General features: G+C 37.4%; 1 protein-coding gene across 1 annotated transcript in view; it reads right to left on the bottom strand.

Moving 5' to 3' along the window:
- Window positions 1-813: 813 nt before the first annotated feature.
- LOC110457780 overlaps window positions 814-24,895 on the bottom strand; it is a 58,681-nt gene continuing 34,599 nt past the window's right edge. Inside the window, exons 2-4 of the mRNA XM_021509178.1 lie at window positions 9,805-10,181; window positions 5,613-5,748; window positions 814-5,314 (exon numbers count right to left, since the gene is read on the bottom strand). Coding sequence (XP_021364853.1) covers window positions 4,049-5,314; window positions 5,613-5,748; window positions 9,805-10,181 — 1,779 coding nt within the window. The 3' untranslated portion in view covers window positions 814-4,048. The remainder of the gene's footprint in view (window positions 5,315-5,612; window positions 5,749-9,804; window positions 10,182-24,895) is intronic.

Here is a 24,895-nt window from a genome sequence, read left to right as displayed (position 1 = left end):
GACCTTTCACAAACAAACAAAAAGAAAAAAAAGTGACTTCTATCTTTAAAGTCAACAATTGATTAAGTTATAACTTTAAAGGGACGTATACCGAAAACAAAATAACACATTAGTTGTGTGGTTCGACGTTTATGTAATTATTTATCTTGATCTGAAAACTTCATGTCGTTTTCTATATTTATGTGAATATGAAATAACAAATGTTTGATGAAGATGCAGAGATCAGTAATTCATATGAATGAAAAAAGCCGAAAACAGACTTTTTTTTCATAAAGTTCCGGAGTTGGAATGTTTGGTTGGGAAATATGATGTAAACAAAAGAATACTATTATTTCCTCAGCAATATTACCGAATCATAAATCATCAATTACTTTTTGTATAATTGACTTGATCATGGAGCAAATCAAATGTAACTGTATTATCAGCGCAAAGGTATGGAAAGTGTTTTAGCAACGACCTTCATTTATTTTATCAAAGCGAACAAGCTATTAATAAGTCTGATCGGAAGTATCGTTAATGAAACTACTGCGAGTTTTCGTTATCTGTATCATGTGTCTGAGTTTACACGGTCCAGATGCTGAGCAGTCAAAGTCTCCCTACCTAATTAACGCATGCACTGACTCGTCGCTATCACATTCAAAGACAGTCGACGTCATGGTGCATAGCTCACATGTCGTGACTTCTACCCGACACGTGGCATGACTGAGATACTTGACTTGACATACTCGTGTATTTCGTTAATCACAATACCATTAAATATATTAAAAAGTCTACAAAAAGACTCTTCGTAATAAAGTGATGTATGTGTGTTTCTCGACTGTTGGAAAGCATTTTTGTCTCATTAAATTTCATGTAGAGAGAAAACGAAAAGTGATTTGTAAACGATCTTGATGCAATTTTCTGGCATATGGTATAAGATATAGCTGTAGTTGGCCGAAAATAATTCGAAAAAAGGTATGAAAGGTATATCGTCTGATTCAGAATATGACAGATACAAAAAGATAAATGCAATTTGAATGAAAAAAAACCCCTCAATCTTTTTATTGGAAGGTTGAATACTTTGATGTTTTATATATTGTGATTAAAAGCTGCAGTTCTTGGTACTACCGACGAATGTCCGTAAACAGTGGAATCAACAAATCTACTCGTTATTCACAGGGGTATTGCGTAATGTTTTTAAAAAAAATGCAATACACCCACTAAAACCTATAAGTCTCCATAGCCATGTCTTTGTTCTTGTGTTAAACACCTATTTGACAGTTTCTTTGGCCGAGGGACATACTCTCTTCACTTTGATTATTTTGTTATTGGGTTTTTGTTTCTGGGTCAAACGAATTAAAAAACATCAGCATTGTTTAGAATACAAATGTAAACTCATTTATATAACTGTATTACATACAACCATGAATTTAATGATAGAAAATTGTTTTACCCTTCATATTAAACAAAATCCTTTTAAGGGCACACCTATTTTATTTAGAAATTGGTGTATATTTATTGAGACATGCAACTGTAGGATTTCCATCAAAAGAGGTCATAATAATTACATTTTATCAGAACTGTTTTAATTATCTTTTTGTAGAAGAATGTCTGGGAATTCTGCAAATATGGAAACCTTAGATATCGCAATATGTTATTAAGTATTCTACTGAATATGGTATACATTATATTGTTCTCTAAGTCTGGAATGTTCTCAACGGTGTGACTGTTTGATACAAATCTCGATTGTTTTTCTAAAACCCAATGCACATTGACATGTTTGTTGTGGGGTTCTAATTTGGAGCCTACAGATTAGCAATACTGTTGTAAGAAAATACCATCTCAACAAGATCCTCTCTATAACGGGTTGTGTACCTTAGACTTGATTGTCTTATAAATGGAGTTTCTAAAAATGACTAGATTCAAAAATAAGAATCTTATTTATGATTTGAGACTAGAATTTAATGCAAACCCATAATCAAAGTATATATAACAACTGATACACATTCAGCATGAATCATCAAATATTACAGTGAGACTAACAATATAGTTGTCACTCAACAAAGTGAATTGAAAGAAAAAGAACGATATATTAAATTTAAAGCCTGTTGATAAATGTGTCAAAATTCACATTCGATTATTTCAAGGCGTATCTCGAAAAAAAGTGATCTTGTGGAGTATGTTTTAAAATAAAGCTTACTAGAACACACACATGTTAATTCCATACATGTCGATATATCAAACATACCCTGTTACTGTACATGAAATACAGTACATACATACCATGTGAAATGTAATACAGTAGCACCAGATGTCTCGTGAATTTACCTTAGTAACAACATACCTTCAAAATCAACGTGAGACCTTTAAGCTGAAGTATCGAATATAACTTGCATTTAGAGAATACACCTTCGACGCGTCAACGATCTTCTATAAATATCAGAATTCATATTTATCAATTTCATTATCTTAATGGTATAATTAATGATGTTTAATTAATTATTCATTTTCTGAAGCGTCTGTAGACTGGTAGTATCCCTTATACATCTCGTAGCCGGTCACCAGTTCGTGTTGATAAAGCAAATGTACTTACTTGTTACTTTTTCACGTCTTATTCATTTTCTTTGTACAACAGTATATTTATTTTGTAAATTATTTAATGAAATTTTCATCATCCTAAAAACATTCAACACAATGAAAAGCCAGTCACTATCATGACCTCAAAAAGGTATCATTGTCACAATCATGAGCGGATGTCTCTTTTGTATCATTAGATATTGCAGAAAGCGAAAAATGTAAGCGTCAATTGAATTAAATAAAACAAGAAATATTCATAATGGGGTGACCATTTCGAGTCCAAAGACTTACATATTATGTCTGATTTTATAACAATTAAGAAGATATCATATATTTAAAATGTGCCTTCATATGTCATTCTCACTGTAATCGATAAACACACCAATACCCATACGGGAGTCCTTTATATTCATTCTTGATATGGAATAGAACATTAAAACACACTCTGGGAAGAGTTAGACCAGTCTGTAAAATCATCACATCAAACAATACGTATGCATCAATATATCAAGATTCATTATGAATAATAAGTTCCATAATACCAAATGCTAAAACTTTCCACATTTAATGTGAACCAGGAATACAACTCCATTTCATCACGGTTCAGAAAGTTCGTCATTAGGAAACCGTTATTCAAGAGAACATAGCACGCGTGGTTCCATGGTTACTCAGATTTATTGAAAACCAAAATTGCTTCAAGGCTATCGGATTCCAATTAGATACATCTCACTAGTTCTTTTTGAAAAAAACCCCGTTCATAGTCATAAAATCTGTTCTGATCTTAAATAAGCAAGCTGCTGTCGCTTTAACACAAATCAAAACAAGGTTGCAATATAATTGATTTGAAAAAGACATAATTGTATTGAGATATTGCAGAATGAAACTAGTTTCAAATTATTTCTATTTAATTCTAAATTTCTAATTATGTATGTCGTATAACAAAAACAAGTTATGAGACATATTAAATATGAATGAATTTAACAGTCATTACCAAGTGTGTAGGTCACATGATCAAACCACAGATATCACCGCAACCATATAAAAACACAAAGGAAGCGATTTAGGCTCAGTGAACATGTGTTTGTCTTCAAATAAAGTTGCCGGGAACACGTGGTTTGACTATATTCCTCACTTCTTGGTATTTTAAATACAAATTACAAATATGTCTTATAAAGATAAGATTAAAAAGTATTAACCCTGGGAAATATCACAAAGGAGCTTGGCCAAGCTCGTATAAATAAAAAAAGACAAAAAAACTCCAATTTTTTATAATGCTTATGCATTGGCAAGACTGTAGGCACTAGGCATCGACCCCAACTTACAAAAATATGGAAGTCCGCATGCGCTGTCTGACATGTGAATGACATTGACAGCCCCTGTCGGCTTCCATAGACAACTGTCCTAAAGCAGGGGTAGATAACTGGTCTAATTTGAGCACAAGGGTAAAAGATGGAAAAATAATACTGCTATTAAGATCATACTCAAGTCGTCATCACCTATTCATCAATTTTGATTTATACAGTGACCCATTGGTTTTAGGAATTCTTCTCGTGCGTTGAGGACGTTCTGTTGTGGAACACGAGTCTGAGAAGGCCGTCCCAGACTTGGAAGCACCCGGTGACGTCAGATTTGTCACAGACTTATTTCGGCGCGTTTTTCTGTGGTCAGGACTATTGTCATCAAACTGAGTTAGGTTATAAAGTTCAGGGGACATGTATGAATTTCTATCTATTCCGGAATGACCTTCACTATGAACGGACCGCGGCGCAGACACCATCGGGGTCAATCCTCTATCGCCTACCCGATACATACTTTGTTGGTCCGGATTCACACATACATTGCACACACGTTGTTGTACAGGATTGGGGGGCTGCACCCAGTATGGATCCCTATATTGGTCTACTTCTGGCATCTGACAGTTACATCCGGAATCATAATCTGGTGCACCGTATATATAGCCGGAGTTTCGTAAATCATTTTCTATTGACTGATATATATTGCCTTCCTCCTGTCTTGCCATTAACTCACGTTGATACTCCCCTAACCGACATTGCTCACACTGGCAGGGTCCCAAACCAGGTATATTATCGAAGTCATGTGAATTACTTTTCTGTCCTCGTGTTTTAGGGGATGGCTCCACATCTGGTCTCATGTGTGGTTCGGTTAATCGCCTTTTTTTGGCGAATTGTTTACGTTTCCATTTCGTTGTGAGAGGATTGTCTGTAGTTTCTGTGTCACTGACAATTTTTCGCCTGTCCCCATAGTAATTGTAAGGGTAAACGTTCTGGTCTATTTTATCGTAGGGATGACTAGAGTAATTGTCACTGTCGTAATACACACTGTTATTGCCCTGGGACACACTCGCATACTGGGTACCATACTTTGGACATCCACACTTGAACATCGTCGGGTCAGGCGGGATATTTTGAGTCCAAAAATCTAACACGGCTGGGTGACCTTTTTGCTCACAGCTTCCGGTTTGTGAACCAGATAACCTAAGTGAGCCACTATATATACTTCCGCGGACGGATTCGTACGTGTGATCGGTATGATTGGTGTCCGTCCCACTGTACGTAGCGGATGTGTCCTCCGACGGTTCCATCGGAAGGGGCGTGTCCAACCTCCCTCGTTTGTAGTGGTATTTACCTCCCTTTTGAGACCCATAGAATCGGTCGTAGCCTTTTGGAATAATGAAATGTTTTTCTTCGGGCTGGCTGTCTAATAGTCGGATTTCAACACCAGCATCAGCTAGGACGGACTGAAACAAAACAAAAGGTTTGACTGACATTTATAAATGTATGAGCACGGCAAACAGATTAATTTTTAGATTTTAGAAATACAAGTAAACTCGGCTAAATAAAACATGCAGGATTGTACTTTTTTGTTCTGATAAAAGATCATTTCATACCAATAGTAAGAAAAATAGTTTTCCTGAGAGCATTGCAACAGATTGGTAATACAAAATTTTAAGCTGAACAATTATGATTAAGATGGTTTTATTGCATTTGAACAGAACATTCTCTCGTTGGAATATGACGGAGATTTCCAAAACGTACCTCTGTGGGTCGGGGTATCATTTCTCCTGATCCATCCGGGGACCTCATGTACAGGTGATTTTCCTGTCTCGCGACCGCATGTGGAGTCGTACTTTCAGACGGAAATTCAGAACTCTTCAACCTCGCTCGGTGTTGTCTGTAAAAGTAAGTAATTAGTTAAAATAAAGCTTTCAATGTGTGAAATAGATTTACATTCAATCATTTGACAACGTTTTAATCAACAGTTATCCTTAAACAAACATTGTCTAATCATTGGAATCAATTTATATTAATAGTATTGTAGATCATATGAATCGAAAGCGGTTTGCTGCTTATGTAATTAGTCCGCGTGGACGATTAACATTACGCCATCGCCGTTTCCAGCGACACATCCGCATTAAATATATTTCTCAATGAAGACAACATCGTTGTACTTAACAACCTTCCAAATTGTCTGTGTATAAAACAGGATGGGGAGGTAATGGGTGATGGGCCGGATTACAGAAAACATCTCGATGAAATCCCCGCCTTAAACATAGCTCTAGGTCAGGCATGTCCAGGCTGGCCAGGTAAGGACTAGGCTAGTCCGATCTCGCCACCAATGAACGATCTAATGGATCCAAGAATAGGAAATCCATTGGATGAAATAGGGAGTTCGGGAGAACTTTCCCTAACGAGGCCCAACTGTACTATTCATCCTTTCTTCAATGCATATTTCTCTAAACTACAGACGGTTTGCAGAAGCACGAGGGATATTAAGAGGTTATATACTTTATTGGTCCAGACGAAGATCACTGTCTGAGTGGTCTGCATCGTGTGTTACGAGTCATAGTTACAAAGAGGGGTTGGTCCGCACGGCACCAGTGACGCCAGTTAAGGTAATTGGTTGTCGTTGACAACCCGATAAGGTATTAATTACTTGCAGCATGTACAACTTGACGTCATAAGGGGTATTCATTTCAAATCTCAGCAAATCACGGTTGTAGATATACGAATAAATGAAAGCAAAACGAGTAAATGGTTGCGGCAAATACATGTCATTTCTTGTATAATAGATTTCCTTGTGAGATCATTTAACGGTACACATGTAAAAATGTTCACTAAACTAACTCTACAGCAAAGATTTAAAAGCGCTCAAAAGTGGATGGAGTATTAAAAAAAAATGTTCTTCGATATCTACCATAGGAGAGATCAATCATGCATAAGATTCTTGGCAGATTCCAGAACAAATGAATCAATCTAAGAGGCACTACGACGCTTAATTTTAAAGGGCAATGCATCAAATGTGACAAGATTGTTTTTTTGAAGAAGAAGGATAGGTTCAAAGTCTCGGTACCGAGAGGAGCAGCTGGAACTCTGGCAGACAAATATTCATACGTTTTTACTTCAAAGATATAGCTCTTTATATCAAAAGTAATCGTACGTTGTTTTCCATGATACGTTTACATGTACCAATGGGGAAGTAAAAACTATGTTACCTGTGTGTTTTTTTTTTATAAATTTGCAATGCCTTTACTGTCCCAATGACATATTACACATATCGAGACGAGAGTTGGCGTTCGAAGTGCTGGTCGTTTTTGTGTAATGGTGTGATGTACTGTACACAAATACTGTGGACTGTGTCATGACAAGCTTGGTTTGACATACTACACTATTACTGTTTGCAAATTGCTCCATTGCTTGACGTGATTGCTGTCGACCTTGACCTTGTTAATATGACACCTTTTTTGTCTTTGTTTGTTGGTGAAACAATGCAGCAGTGGAAAAGTGACGTTACCGCATTGGTTTGACGTACTACACAGACTATTATCGTTGATCGGACAAGACCATTGAACAGTACCGATGTGACGCACTACACAGAAGCTATCACTTCTACAGTATCGATGTGACGTACTACACAGAAGCTATCACTTCTACAGTATTGGTGTGACGTACTACACAGAAGCTATCACTTCTACAGTATCGGTGTAACTTTAGCACTAATACAGCCATTGCCATCAATGATAGGAACATTTTTGCAATATATTATTAGTACATATGCACAACTTCTATAACAGCTACGTGTGACGAATTACACATAAATAGTGTGCATAAACCTTGTTTTTATCGCCCAGTCGTGACGTACTACACATATCGCCAGGGCCATTGTTAACGAGGGCGCGAAGGTAGCGCTGAAGCGTACAGTACTGTAATAAAACCGAGATAACGGTATCACGTGACGGGAAGAAAAACACAGATAAACCGACATGGTTGTGATTTATATCTGTGAAAATAAAACTAGCGAGTGCCCATAGTGATAGTTTGTGTAGTGTGTCATCTAGCAAGCTCATCGATTTGTACATCTCAGTTATTTCTTTGATATCTAGTTTTCACATACAATGCGTATTAGACTAAAAGGAATGAACCTACAACATTTGCCTTCTTTCTTCATCCCTTGTACAACAGTCTTATGTTTGACAATTGTAGACATGGATATTTTGTTTCTGTATTTGAGCCGTACATTCGAGAGTTAGGCATACATACAGCATGTTCCACTGTAAAACAAAGTGGGACAAGGTATAAAACAAGTATAATGTGGTTAAAAAAAAAACGAACAAAAAATTGAATGCAGCCAGATGCTTCAATCATGTTACGACCAATATGGGAAAAGATTACAAACACATGACCGAAGTCGCTGTCGTTTACATTAAAATTGCCGAAAAGATTAACAAAATGGATATGAAGCAAATCATTGTTATGTTAAGCGGCATTTCAAAGAAGCACAACTTACCCCCCCCCTCCCTCTCCCCATTTAGGACTTATGATAGCAAAATGAAAGGAACATACAAATGTACGAGACATGTCTAATACTATTTTATCACACTTCAATGCAACCCTTCTATAGTTGCAGTCGATCATCGCACAACTTATTCTTCGTTGTAAATGGTTAACATTACATTAGTGAGGAACATTATTCAATAGAGGTTGTATAGGAATTTCCTACACAACCCTCCATTGAGCAATGTTCCAAATAGACTGTATCGTTTGGATTGATGTGTTTGTCGGTCCTATGAGACTTGCAACACAGACCAGCATGACTTCTGTTGGTGTGCTGTGTGGCAATACATCCCAGTTTATTGGGAATTAGTCGTAATTCAAGGACAGCATGACGGAATAACACGTTGTTTATTCAAGCAATTTTCCAAAGACGAAGGCCAGTTTGTCAACTGGCGTTGTCCTTGTGTTTCTCAGTATCGTATTTTAACGGCCTATCAAGCAGGACCAGCACTTTCGTACGCGTACACATGGCGGTTTACTTCATTATCACTCAGCAATAAAGCTCTCCCCACATGGCCGTCAGTCGCTTCTTTAATAAGATTTTTCCGAAACCAGAACCCGCATTATTGATACATTCAACAGTATTTTTCTAAACAACTGCCGTATGTCGATGTGTTTCATGAGAAAGCATGGTGTGTAATTTACTAATTTCTTAAAAAAAAAATATAGCATTGCAATACATGATAAATATTAATCAATATTTGATTTTTTCCATCTTTCATAAAAAGTTCTTTCAATAACGGTGGGACACCAACATGGTATACCAATCGGGTAAAACAACATGAATAGCAAAGTAAATACGAGTCTTAAATAATTGAATGTACAACAGTTTGTCTTATTCATTTGGATACATTTTATATATAATTCAATTTCTAAAAGTACGCATTTACTTATAGCGGTAAACAAACTATAAGAGTTGACATTGGTTGCTTGGTAAGAGTAATTTCCCTTTGTTTAACTCTTCAGTTTGAAGACATATTGTATATTCCTTGATAAAGTCTCACTACAGCTAACTAACGGAAATGAGGCGTTTCATTTTTGTTGATTTGTTCTCTTATCTTACAGGAAAAACATATATGCAGTACATGTCACGACATCAACTGACCCCAATCCAGAACTGTACAAAATTTACTATCTAAATTCTGAATATGGTATCACGCAATTTTACAATTTGTTGTACATTTAGTGTTCTTTCCAGTGCCAGACTTATCTTCGAGTTTATCACACCATAAAATCCTCGAAATTAATTGGTGATTCAAGTACATTGTACGCTTGACACAGAAATAGAAATTATTTTGATTTATGAATATTTTATGCTAAGTGTACTAACTGGAAAAACACGTATTTTCGAAATAAAACAACAACATGTGATTCAAAGGAGAGTACATGTACGAACCTTTTGATGAAGAATGCAACTAGTGCAACAAACAAGAACACGACACACGTGATAGTGGCGAGGATTGGAATGAAACAGTTGGCGTCACAGTCGATGAATATGAGGGACTGTCCAGAGCTCTCTAACACTGCATTCTGTAGTTCCTTCAAGTTTATATTACACCGTTTCGCCACCCTATCCCTGACTCGTTGTCGATCCGCCGGCTCAGATAATCGGGTCCAGTTTAGCTGCAAGAATAGTTCCCGTTTCCATGGAGGTGGGCAAGGGAAAGCGTCCCACATTATATCCGGTTCAATGACGTTCTTTGGACTACAGGAGGACGGGCACGTACCGGGGTGTACGACGGCGAAGTAGCCGGACACATTAGCCTCCACAGCCTGTAACGAAAAGAAAATAGGATAATGAATGGTACAATTCTGTACGGATATCAACTGTAGAGGAAATTATTGTGTTATGTCTTCATTTTTAAATTATTAATTGTGTTGTTCGAAGAGTCAATATATTTTTATCTTTTACAAATGCCGTTTAACTCGTGAATTAAACGCTGGAGCATTGCGCGGACAATGCATTCTCCATTTCAACAATTTGCATAAATATCCAATAGTTACAATACATAGGAAAACCTGTCCTTGTAAAAAATAGTATACTGCAAATTAGCATGATACCGCTGGGAAAGATACAACAATTTAATTAATATAATGTACGAGTGCCATTGATTTCGATAAATACGCATCACAACGATGGTAATACTTCATGACTTTCATCTAAATTATCGCTACCGAACACATCATTTGAGATTTCTTTTGTCGCACCGTCAAGCTAGTCGCCATTGTCATAAATAGAGCGATTGTCCGATTAATGGTCAGATTAGAGCTATTACCATTCATCAAACGGCGACATTAACGAATAGAATTCACAAACACATGTGAAAAGCACGCACACTATCCATTTCTTAAGCATAGGTAATCCTGCTGATGGAATATCTCACATTAAAAATACCGAATTGATAGAAAACAGTTGATGAGCTTAACTATTGTAATTGTGAAAGTAATGAATCAAGTCGGTCTTTGTCGTATCTACGTCGCGACGATAGTTTTGATGTCGATGAGCGTGTATTAAGTAGAAAGAGCTACAGCTAAATTGCATGATATGCAATTTTCTGCGGTTCGCACTTTACAACAGTGTATATATGGTTGAGCAGAGCATTGGAGTTTCCGTTCATTATACTTGGATGACACCTTTAATGGTCGCCTGTATCATTACAAAGATTGGTATGACACCTAGCGGCCAGAACTATCATTACATCCCGTGACTAATGTATTTGTGTCCGCGTTTCCTGGCGTGGCCTGACAACAAGCAAGCAAATTACAACCTGTAATATTGAACATACTTGTAATTGACAATAATGTGAAATAAAATCAATAAAAAGAGATAGTAAAAAGATTGCTCAGAAGACAAAAACATTTCGTTTCGTACAATTATTTAAACGAGCCGCCTGGACCTGTCATGGAAGTTCCTGCAATATACGCATTGACCCTTGCATGTACTTTACGTAGGGACAGCTTAGACATGAAGGATATTCAATATATGTTTTCGACGCTGCCGAATAATAGAACTAAGTGTCAAAACACAGTCGCTTAAAGTGAACTTGACGTGCTTTCGCAGCGTGGGATTCGGTAATACGTCGATGAGGAGCCTTAATTATGTTCGAGTTTCTCCAAATTGGGTCGGAATGCCATTGAAAAACAAAAACATTTTGAGGCCTTAGTTATCAAAGACAAAAAATGGTGGTAATCCTACGCAATTGAAGACCAATCATTGGAACTCTGTGTGTGTAACTATAGCTATATCTCAATGGATGACTCAATATGGCCTCTTCGTTATGTCATCACCCCTCAGCCCGGATTCATCACTTACGCTGGCCGCTGTTTGATGCAGTTATCGAGATTTGAGACTAGGAACGATTTCTTCAGTATCGTGCCATTTGCATACCTTATCATTGCCGGGGGAGGTCTTTAATTACCGATGTTCACTGGAGTTTGCATTAAAGTAACAAAATGGAAATGTTGTGCCATAAGATATCTATCAGGCGGATTGCCCAATCATTCTCACAATTTTTGCGTCATTGAGCATGGTCTCGGGGCATCGGACAGATTTTGTGAGGTCTGATAAATGCATCGCTCGATTCAAAACACTTGAAAGTGATGTAATGCTTTTGAATTGTACATTGAATGATGTTGGCCTTAGGGAAAACTATCTAAATGACGGTCGATCTCAGGAATGAGACAGCATCACAATGCAAAGTGTATATAGGTATTGCAAGACAGTGTGACGTAGACAAGACGTCTTGAATAAATAAATAAAATAAATAAGTATACAAAATTTGATATAGCGCCCTATTTAGCTAACATAAGCCACTCTAAAGGGCTTAACAGTACATAGATATACAATTTTATACAGTCAATACAATTAGCATATACATATTAATCAATACAATATTGAGGAATTTGCAGGAGCTTCCTTATCAGGCGCTAACTACTAGTCCTATGCCACCTGGCTAATATCTCCCTATGTGTGTATGCCTGTGTGTGTGCTGTAGATGTATTGTGTTCTGTTTGTAGTGGAACCGTGCTTCCAACGGTATCATTTATAGTGCCACCTCACTTGAATGCTACAGCACAGATACCGCAACATCCACCCCAGACCATTTTATCCTCCACCTGGGTTGTTGGAGTTGTGTGGGCAGGATAAAAACACTTTCTCTAATATTCCATGCCTACGGCGACTTCGGGGAACAAAATAACGTTTTAGACATTTTGTATTACATGAAACGTTGCCTCATCCTATTGATATATATTTACATTACTTCAAATTTTACACATTTATTTCCTTTCGAGGGTAAAAATCATGAACCATCATTTGGGATCTTTATTTCGCATGATGCGAAAAGAAAGATATTTTCCTGTTTACATGATATTTGTCTTGCGAAGAAAATTAAATAATGTTTACTTGAGATATTCTTTTCGTGTGATACAAAGCAAATGACAGTATTATAAACACAATACAAACACAAAGCGGAAAGGTCAATATGCAAATTGTTAATTGCTCTTGTCGAGGCCAAACGATCTCGAGCCTACTATTTCTATTATTAAAGAGCTTGAGTTTTCGTATCATAAGCAACGCAACAATAACAGCACGCACAAACCAAGCAGTTTCAGGATTGCAGTATATATTACATGTAAGTGTTAACATTTTGTAAAGTTTACAAATTTCTCATCAATCTTACTCAACGGATTCTTTAACTTTATAATCTTTGAAAAACAATATCCGAATGACAAATATAGCACCAGCGAAATTATGGGTCCTCTATCAATTCATCATCATGTCAAAGACATCCAAGTGGATCTTTCCTCTGTTATGGCTCAGGACCTTAAAAGGCGATTGCAATTGTTAATTCAGCCACTCTGGCTGGATCAGTCCTTTATTGGCCCGGTCTCCACCTCCAACGGCATTTGACAGGATAAATCCAAAGTGAATTCAAATTCAATTCCTGCTTGTTGCACTGCGAGCAAAACGGTTGATTCTTGAATATGTCACCCTCGTAAATAACTATTGAAAATTGCCAGACTAGCACGATTCTAATGGAAACTTTAGTGGGGATTACCTCCACTCTGTCGCTCTGTCAGGGAGACTTCTAAACTTCACGCCCAACACGACTACGTAACCCACAAGGCCTCTCAATACAAAAGATCGCACGGAAATTAGGAAAATATTTTTTCGAGTTAAAATCGAAGAGAATCCCATTAGAGATTGTAGGGGAATCAATTGTAAGCGATGAATTCCCCGCCCGACCGTACCTGTGTCACTCTTGACAGTGGATTTTTGTAGCACTGAGGAATGAAAGAAGTGCATGTATAATTAAAGATTTATTTGGTAGGTTGAAAAAAATTGTAGGATTCTACGGAGATTCGAAACGCATTTCATTGGTGACAAAACACATCTATATTAATCCCGTTTCGAATTCAGCTGAATTTTAAATGAAATACTTGCCAATACAAACGCAATTACATTCAGTATGGTTTGATCAAAGCAAGGCCGACTTTGGGAACACTGTTTAAGCTGGCATAAGATTGATCCGAGGCTAAATGCGCGCATGGCATTTTGCCAATTTCGTATACAAATTTTGCATGTGATTTGAGTAGGGAACCGTAACACATATAAAACCATACCATTAAGGAATTGTAAATTATTATATAGCAATCTGTATATTACATTTTTATTGATATAGTCAACTTTCGACTGCAACTTGGCACAAATGTTACTTATCAGACAATTACAAGACTAAAGTAATCTGATTGGCTTCTGCAAATTCTAAACATCGTTTTCTGGAGATGATTTGGTAAAAAAAGGACAGAAGAATAACCACAAATTATTTACAACACGTGCGTCTAAAATTTTCTGAAAGGATTCAGCGTAAAGCGTATCCCCTTTGTCCCTGCAGTACCACCTATGACACTTGTAAAGAAAGCGCGTCAATAAGCGCGAGAGTCTGTCTGTAACAGGGTTATATGGCCTTTTGTGGAAGAGATGTGATTAGAGGAAACACGTTATCTAATGGCTTCTGTGTAACGACCAGTTTGTGGCAATCGCTCAGACTAGAGCACTGATACACCTCATGGTCAATAATGGACAGACGAACAGAGAGAAAGACATCGTTATCTGTTCATATTATAACGTGAAAGAAAAACGACGGGACGAGTGCAGTTCTGTCTTAAGTCTTCGTTAAAAGTGAAACAAGGGCGGTAAGCACCAATTACAAATCAAGCATAACGGACGAATAAAAGAGCAGAAAATAAGTATTGATTATTTCAAATGATCTAAGATACTTTTTAGATTAAGTTAAGACACACTGCTATTCAGAGTTCACAGAAGAAACAAAAGACACAAAAACAAATGGGAAAACATTAGATATAGGAAAAACCTAATGTTCTACCAACCAAGTACGATATCTTCCGTAAAATTCAGGAATTTTCGCTGATCTCCCATGATCTTAGACACAAATCAGCTTTTCACGAAAGTCTTGGGAACGAACTGAAATTATCAATAAGCAGATGTAACATGTACTAAAGCAAAGATACAGTGTTTACATAATACTGAAGTAAAACTGATGTCAATGTGGGAAGAAAACTATCCCCCAGAGCTTCCATTACGTCAGTAGTCTACTGGGTCGAGTTAGCTTTCTGAGGCTATTGTTTAACTAATAAATGCATGATGTTTGCACAATACAGCTTTGCAAATACGCTTGGCATAGATTCGTTACCAGTCCATTCATCGAACGAATCGCACAGCATATCAGCAACGTTTGCAAGCTTCGAGTTTAGAGCAATTAGCATTATTTTTACTCAAGGTAATTATTTTTTGTATCGTTCAATATGTATTAGTTGTTGTTTCGTTGATTAAGAGTTTAGAGGTTTTAGTAGAGACTAGATTAACGGACCAAGGCTGGACGTGGACGGATGACCTACCGACAAGGGAGAGAATGTAGTCGCCAAAACGCGTGCTGCGCCATTTATCACGTTCATTGATGAAGAGCTAACAGATTGATTCCAGACTTTGTCATCAGTTACAACCGAGTCGGTTGGGTCGATTAGATGTCGTAATGACCTCCTAATACGTACACATCAAACACCGAGGTCTAGCTACCTAGTATGTAGAGCAGGTATCGACTGAATACACAATCAACCCTGGAATCAAGACCGCAATTTGAGACGTTACATGCATGGACATACAGCAAGGTGTCATGGAAGATCGCTGGCTGCTCTGATACCTTACATGTACTTAAGTAAGGAATAACGGGTCATCAAATGTCCAATGTTACGGTATAGTATTTGGAAATGCAGTCAGTTTCAGGGGGAATAGTTTGTGAGTAAGAGTGATTTCAATGTGATGTACGCTTTATATGTGTTAAAATTCTCATGGTGGTGGCAGTGCATAAGGTTTGATCATTTGTAAATTTGGTGTTTGTGGTTTGTAAGTGTTTGTACATGTAAGTGTTGGTGTTTTGTAAGTGTTGGTGTTTTGTAAGTGTTGGCGATTCGTAAATGTTTAATGGTTTGTAAGTGTTGGTGGTTTGTAAGTGTGTGTTGTTTGTACATGTAAGGGTTGGCGATTTGTAAGTGTTTGTGGTTTGTACATGTTAGTGTTGGTGGTTTGTAAGTGTTGGTGGTTGTTACATGTAAGAGTTGGTGATTTGTAAATGTTGGCGATTTGTAAGTGTGTGGTTTGTACATGTAAATGTTGGTGATTTGTGGTGATTTGTAAATGTTGGCGATTTGTTCATGTAAGTGTTAATGGTTTGCTCATGAGTTACATGTATTATGCAGTTGGGTAATGTTCGGAGGTGAGTGAAATTTGTCTTGATCGAGAGTAATTTGAGAAAGTTAACGTTGTGTGTTGGAAGTGTGGAAATTTGAGCGTGTGAATTGATTGAGTATACAACAACGAGTGTCTTAGAGTGTCCGTTTTGTCTGTGTGAATGGGGGTAGTTGTAGTTTGTCAGGTTTTGGTAGTTTGGGCGTGTAATTAGCTTGTGGGTGTCTATATTTATCATACTGACACAACAGTATTGAAATAAAACGGGAGATCAATATCGACCGACATAGCATCTTATTTACAGTCAAATCGCTTACAGCTATACCATGTTATCTGTCTCTCTCTACGTACTGATCGATCGTATCCCGATGTTACAGAGATTTTACCCCTATCTTTGAAAATGATCCTCTTATATGTTTTCACAAGTAAAAGGCAATATTAAACCCAGGAGAAATTCTGTTTAAATCAGACTTGAAACCCATACAAAAATATATTGGTTTCTTATATATGTAATTACATGTATCAGGAGCCTTAAACGATTTGGGGTATCGGTGTCAAGGGAGTTAACTCTTACAAAGTAAAACCTGTTTTTCCTTGAACAGCAGGCAGCAATAGACCTCGGGTAAAATTTCATGTTTATTACAGTTTTTTAAAATGATTTTATTGGTTTAATTTTAAAGTTGTATTGTTTGAAATCTTTATGACATGTTTGTTAATCGTTAAAAGCGTACCAGAAAGTATACGTACAAATGTAACTTAAAAAGGCACATTTGTAATTCTTAAAACAAGTTAACCTTAATATTTGAAACACTGTCTATAGACTAACTAGGTACGCGCTCGGGAATGACACTGGCTATGTATTTATAGCATGGTATACACAAGGACCATTCTGATGTCTGGACATAAACTCACTTTTCATAACTTTGTCCTAAAAAGGCTTTATCTGTACCGAGATGTACGATATTATAGGCCATTTGGCACGGAACAGTTCGGATCGTCATTTCAGCAGGGAGCAGACGGAGTTTAATTTGTAGATAAAGTGTCGGTGATTTACGGTAAGGACAGTATTTTGACAGCAACGGCAATCATGTATGATTTCAGAGAACCTCAAAAATGCTCCCTCGGCTCGCCGCTCTCGTTAAATGCGATAGTTTGGCTGAAGTTCACAATTTTGTTGAACCATTAATGAAATATAACCGTTTTGATTCGTTATCAAACGTTTGCACCCAAAAAATGGTCGTTACATTTATTTTGTAGCCCAATAATATTCAGACGGCTCTAATCATATACAAATATCAGCTGATCAGCTGCATTGTTCTGTACATTAGTGCTGTTGCATGAACCAGTAGAAGAAGAAGAAGAAAAAAAGCCGTCAAAAATAAGAAGAGAAAATTAATGAACTAAATCGAAGCTAAGCGCAATTAATCGTCCACCTCAGGCAGTTCATTCCAGTAGCTCTAATTAGTCAATGCTGAAAAACACCGAAAATTTATGTCTTTATTCCTTACGCTCGATTCATCAAAGTTTGGGCGGGCTTCCATGTCCTCGTTAGGTTCCAGAAAGCTACAATTTTATGGAAATTGAGTCTAAAAATGTACAGAAGTTGTCACAAATTAGTGGCTAATTATCTTCAGTAATGATATAACTCTATGTTCTCATTTGATTTAGTTTGTATCTGTATTCAGCGGAAGTCCATCAGTGTCTAAGGTTCGGGAGACACTCTTCTGTCATCTCTTATACTGCTAGGCACGCATAGGAACCTGTAAGAGTACATCCTCGTCAAATAAGGCATCACACGTGAGGCCCGGTAGTGAACATGGTTCTCGTTACCGACTTCAATCTTTGCATTAAAAATAAAATTATTTTAAGGCTGGCCTGTTTCTCATTGATATGTTTTATGATCAAGCGTAGCTTTTCTCCACAACTGATTTATCTGTGAAATAACCTTTCAACATGTTATCGAGTACAATTGTCGCATGCATATTAAATGTTCAACTACATGAACCATCAGAAAAAAAGACGTTTTTGTTTTGTTAACATTTTGCCATAAAATATGTCAGTTAAATGGGGTTGGGGGTATGGGAGATCAAACCTAGCCAAGCGATTCCAGTATTTGAAGTCTTAAATCACGTACAATTTCCGGTGACCTTAACAACTTAAACACGAATAATAAAATTAACTGTCAAATATTATGGTGTAATTTTGAAAAGAGTAATGTTCCATTTTCGCCTGACATAATGACCTTACCCTATACCAGTTTCTCCCGATCACCGGCTGTTATCGTTATCATTACCCCATCTATCGTAGCACAGAAGATCATCAAGATTCGGATTGTAACTCAACTCATACTCAATGTTGTAACTACACAAAAAATACCACTATATCATTATTTCTTTTTTCGAAATTGTCTGCTTCAATGTAAACGCAAATGTTACTGTCATCAAAATTTTCAAACTCTTATTTAAAGCTTGCATTGCAAGCTGAAGTGCGTTACAAATGTTGTTTACCCGAGTCGGTTTTACGCCACTGTTCTAAATAATAAAACATGGTCGGTGACCGCCTATTTGAGTCTCTAATTACATGGTTTGTGTTCTAATGGAAATTTCTTTAATTATTCTTAACAAGCAACGACAACGCTAATGACAGTCATATTCAAAAAGTCGATACAGCCAACTGGCCAAAGACAGGCAGAGTCTTCCGTTTTTACAAAGATTTATTAGAGCTCACAGACATGACTTGCCGGTAAACAATGTATTTTATGAAGCTAACAGGATAACTATGCATCGGAGCACAAAATTCTATCAGATCAAATTAAACTAGAGCTCACAGATAAATTGTCTCCGCTGCATCTGTTTTGTCTTTAGAGTTTAGATAATATTTATTTCTCGAAACGTTATTTCCCCCTTTTTGTTTACGGTTTCACATTTTCACAACAGCTAATGTCGTATGACGATTACTTGGGTTGTGGAATTAAAGAAAGCAAATTATTGCCTCACTTGTTGAGACCGCTAGATCATCAACAGTTGCTGTCCTGTCGAGCGTTCCTATATCCGCAGTGCGAACTAGTGCGTTACACTTGGAGCTCGAGGTATGGCGTGACGGAAATGTGTTGAGATAAAAATGCAGGCCACAAATAAAATACACGGCAATTCAACAATAATGTTCCTATCTCAGATATGTGTTGTAATCGGGACCATTTATGGCTAGGACTTATGATTTATAAGACGGGAAACCAATGCGCCGACAAATTGCCTGTGAAAATAATGTAAAATCTAAGGATGAAGTAGACCTGTGGGAATACTAAATGTTGTTTGTTCATAAGGCAAATTTAAAAAGAATGACACTGGAGTAAACACAGTGTCACCGAACACATGTTTACGGCGGCCACGGTCTCGTATACAATGTACAACGCCGTGTTTTTGTGGCGTTGTGGTTCCTCTTGCATGCCATACCATCATCATCAATGCTGAAAACATTATAACCCAATAGACAACATGCTTCTACCGGGCACTTACGTCCGTATGTTTAGGGATTAAAACACGTGTAGATGATATTGAACCATCCTAATAGATCACAGAGCAAGACATAACCGAAGTGTTAGCGAGTGTTTGAGGTCCCGGGTGGTTAATACACGATACCACAGAAACAACCAAACATTGGATTATTTAATAATACATACGTACAACGACTGGATGGTGCTACAGAAGATTGTACAGTAATTCTTACAAGATATACTCTATACGCGTTTCCCTATATACCAATTCCTTAATCGTTATGTTGGCATCTGTTCCTCGTACCAGCTAGTACAAATAGATGAATTCAAACGCCAAAGTCAGACAATGCTATAATGTATATTGCATAATATGTACTTTGATAGTGTTGTACGAATTCACAGTCTGTGTAGTTTTTTATGTGCTCTGAAGGTGCATGTGAGAAACCTGTGCTACCATTTCTCATCAAAGACTTAATGTATGCAAACAGCGTTAGAACGATTCATAGGAAAGAGTAAGCGATGTTTTAAGGTTCTTGTGTATCTAGCGAATATTGAAGACACCAAAAGGGATTTCAAGCTACACAGAAATAATTACATTTCGGAAGATTTACCCAACATCAGTGTTATCCCTATAGCAGTATTACAAGTCGATAACATCGCGAAACATGTCTTTATGCTTGCAATTAATACTTTCTATCACAAAGCTTAAAGACTGTCTGTTGGAATGTTGAGTAAAATTGTATGCTGTTTACTTTTCGTGATCAATACATTGCAACGTAATCATTTGTTTTAATCCTCCGGATAGAGATTATAGTCTAGCTTCCGTTCTCTGGAAACAATCATTTCCGTTAACGTGTAAAAATGACAGAGAATGTTTTGCTTCGGACTATTTCCGATTTTCCACCGGGAAAACATAACATTTGCTTGTAATGACATGTTAAGTGAACGGCAAATTACTGACAAAGTGAACATTCACATAGTTATAAACAACCACTCACAAAGTGCCAACGGGTCCGCTAATATTTATTTCAATTAAGTTAATATGGTATTTAGCCAAGGGTCGTTGGCCAGGATCACACGAGACGCGTGCTCTATTCCTAGCATGTTTGATGAATGTGATAAGTTGACATTTGCAATGATTGGATAATACAACAAACGTACCACAAGATACATATGTAGGCGCTGTTTTGAAGTATGATATCGCTGGTGGTAAATCTGATGCCAGTTTCCCCGAAGCTGATCAGACGATGCCTCAGTACTAAGAGATTATATTCAGTGTAGTATTTTATGTGATTCAATGTTGTGATACTACACTTGAACTATACATGTTTATATATTTTTTGCTGGCATTAAATCACAGGATAGTGTTTTTTCTATGAATATATCAGGCAAATGTAGTAGTATAATATACCGTTTTATCTGTATCCGGTGAGCCGCCTGACTTGGAAGCAGCAGGCACAATTCTGCGCGGGAATCTCGAGACTTAGAATTGACGCGGAATGAGGTATCATGGATACTAACAGGAGAGATGTTATTTTAACACTCGGTTTTGGCGACAAAACCTTCAGTCATTGCATGCAATAGCGATACCCCCGGGAGAAAATTGTAGTCTTACAGCCATTAACATCTATACCAGTATATAAAATTATCAGCAGTCTGTAATTTACAGGGATAATGAAACGCCGCACAAATACACTAATGCGATAAACGGAGACAAATATAGCGTGTGCTGGTCTCAAATCGTGTAATTTGTATCTTAGATGTTTATAATTTAATATACAACACGCATCTCATGTAGATCTATATGAGCAAATAGGTAGAAGTATGATAATTTTCTGTCTATAACGAGGCAATAGTGAAAGGCGAAGCGATACCAAACAGAAGAGGAATATAACATGTAGCATACCTGTGATATATAATCAAGTATACTTGATAGAAGCAGTAGGATAACTGCCGCTCACTCCTGGGTGAATTGTACCTTCATGTAACTAAAATATAAGAGTGTTGAACAAATTTTGAATCTTTTTGCTGAAACAATGACAAGGAACTGCCAAAATATGGAGTGTGTTTGTCCTTTTATCATTGAAACTGAATAGTGAGCACTAGACTGGCCCCCGTCTCTAGAATATTCAATTATTTAGAAAAAAATAAACTCTAATAATTTTGAACACTTGAATGTCTGATTCTTGTTTACAAACTAGGGGGAGATAAGCTTATAGTAAAGTGCAGACGGGAACTTCTTCATTAAAACTTAGGTCTGGAAGCCAGTCACGGTTTGGACGTATGATCTCCCCAGATGTTGCAGAATCCATTCCCACCCCACTGCTTTATTCACTGGATTACTTAGTTGATGCTGTACAACACTCTTAGTCTATCACTTGTTTCCTTTTTTAACACAGATCTGGGATAAAGCAAAAACATTATCGCTTTTTCAGCAAAAACACCAAATTGACAAATGGTTTGCGGGGAAAAAACGAGAAAGACAAACGGTTGCAAAGGGGTTCGTATGCAGAATGAGACATGTACGCTCTGTACAGAAGTCGAAGATCTATATCTGAAGATAACGATCCGGGCTCTGCTGACGACTCGGAGGAACCTTTGCTGTAGGTTTGATTGCATGGTTAATGTCTTAAATGTGTAGAGCGTACAGCCTTAAACTGGATTTAATCTGAAATTAATTTACAAAAGGAGATAAATGCTGTGAAAATCGATGAATTACCCTGACATATGGTTACGGTCTATGTGGATGTGTTTAAGTTACCATTCATATAACTCACACAAACAGCTACGTATACACACATTATATAATCAGTGGTCATGGTATGTTCCTCCTCGATTGTATCAAACCGTTCACAGTCATGTCAGTTATCTTTCTGACGTCAAGGTCGGCTATCATCTTGACCTTTATTCCTGTCTTCTAGTTTACACTCGTGCCTTAACGGCATTACATTAATTCAAAACTCCAATGTAACTTTCAGTTTTCATGTTGAAACAAAATCTTCGAAATGGTTCATTTTCGCTATCCTGAAATTTCGCGGTTAGCAATAAATTGCCATTTCGTTAGAATATGACTTCGAAGAATTTTTTTTTTAAATATTTCATTTTCAGCGTAAAAATATGTTCTAAACTTTACCAAATAAAAAGGCAAGCTTAGCGTTTAAACCACCCTAGACTATGATGTTTTGAACAGTAACCAATAACCTCGGACCAGCATAGACATGGTTTTAGATGACACCTACGTGTAACACCCAAACGTAGGACATCTCTTGATAGATAAATACGCGTACAAATATAACCATTACGTAATTTCGTGATATTTCCATAGCAAAGAAATACAATAGGACATTGATCATATTTTATAAAATATATCAAAAGTTTCGACTCGAAAATATCACGGTTAAGTTAACCTTGGTTGTCTGTGTTGATCGAGAACAACACAGTGATCTCTTTGATTGGATATTCCTAGCAAATATTGAAGTAGTCAGGTATCTTTAAAGATTACGAAAAAATATATGTAGAATAATATAATCATTGCAGTAGTTTCATTTTATTGTAGTACGAGTTGGTAGAAAAGGAGCTAGGCCAATTATATCAATGTTTAAATATTACTGATACAGTTTCGCTTATCTTCAAGTACAAGCACATGTATCCTCAAAGGAACACTCGATATGTAATCTAAAACAAAGTTGCTCTGCGTGTTAAAACAGAGTGAAACACTTAAAACACTAACAGGGAACTTAAAAGACCAATCAAAAATGGGAAAAGGTCAGGACGTCCGGGTTGACACAAATTGGCATTCCTCGAATTATTACATGTGATCGCGAATGTCATTCGGCCGGAAGTGGCAGCGCTACTAGTACTTTTGTCGTATGGTTGCACGATAGCTCGATCTATAGGTAAAGTCAAGGTGGATGTGAATTAGAAGCCGCCATTACATTTCTGCAGCCCTCTTCTCGCCTAAGCACCTGTGGAGCACACGAAGCGGTGTTAGAACTTATTACAGAAGTAGCGAGTCGAGCGCCCTCTAACGGCTCTTGTCGTGTCTATAGCATATCGATGTTACTGCTATTTAGGACTCAGTAAGAACGTTGTTGAAAAAAATTGTTTGAGTATGAAGAAATGCGAGCGAGCTGTGGAGAAGAAGGACGCGCATTGTCGCAGAGGGAGCGCACGTGAGAGGTGCGAGTCTTGCTATACACTGATTTGGGTCCTCCGGGAATTTTCAAGGATATTAAATGTGACGACAAAAAACACATGCTATCGATTGTGAAGAGTTTCGTTGTCCAACTCAAGGGAAAAGTGTATGTAATGCTTCCCTCGTCGTGTAGTTGGTACCAGTGGTACCCTGTCAAAGCCTGTATATGGCTGTACGGGGCAGATTGACAAATGGGCCGGACCTTATGCCATAGCTAATCTCCGGATTCCTTTTAGATAGCACACATTGTCATGAAACGAAATTGACAACCAAAGTGTACTTTTGAGAATTCCCACACCAAAAAGAGCATACAAGACCTGTTAAGTGAAAATACACCGTACAAACGACCCTCATCTTATTAAGAAGGTACATGCCGGAGCTATTTTTCCCGATGGAAGCCAATACACAAGACGGTTTATTTCCGGAGATTAAGTAGTGAGGATTCGACCCAGAACTGTACAGATCAATAACAAAGCTGTCAGCTCGCCTTTGGCAGATGGTTGCGTTGACATACACCATAAATAAAAGAGTTGGACAAACGATATTTGATTCCTTTTGATTTAGAGATGTAGGAACCTCTTTGTACGACTAGTAAAACAGCGTAGGGTATGCAGGTATCAGCTGTCTTCATTCACATAATTCACATATATACATTGTAAAAAAAAGTCCGAGGATGTAAAAATAAACCTGAAGCAAGGCACAGCGTTCCCACACGTAACAATTTACACACGTGTTCAGAGGTGAGATAAAAAGGTAGTCAAAGTGGACCCCATTTAAACTAAACCTGTCGTACGTTTGTCGCACACTCCTTGTTAATGTTGTGTTCAATAATTAATTAGGGCAATGGTCGTTTTAGAAGGTCTAATGGGTTTTACAGTTTGACCTTTCACAAGTAATTGCATGGGAGAAACATCGACCTGTTTTTAGTCTCATAATGGGTAACCTTCACGGTAAAATAGCTTTGTACGTATGGAGTGAGAATCAGGAAACACGTGGACATTTTCCCACTCCTATCCCGATCCCCGATCTGT

The sequence above is a fragment of the Mizuhopecten yessoensis genome, unplaced genomic scaffold, assembly GCF_002113885.1.
Source record: "Mizuhopecten yessoensis strain PY_sf001 unplaced genomic scaffold, ASM211388v2 scaffold9309, whole genome shotgun sequence".
NCBI lineage: Eukaryota > Metazoa > Mollusca > Bivalvia > Pectinida > Pectinidae > Mizuhopecten > Mizuhopecten yessoensis.
This window is presented reverse-complemented; position numbering and strand designations above follow the sequence as displayed.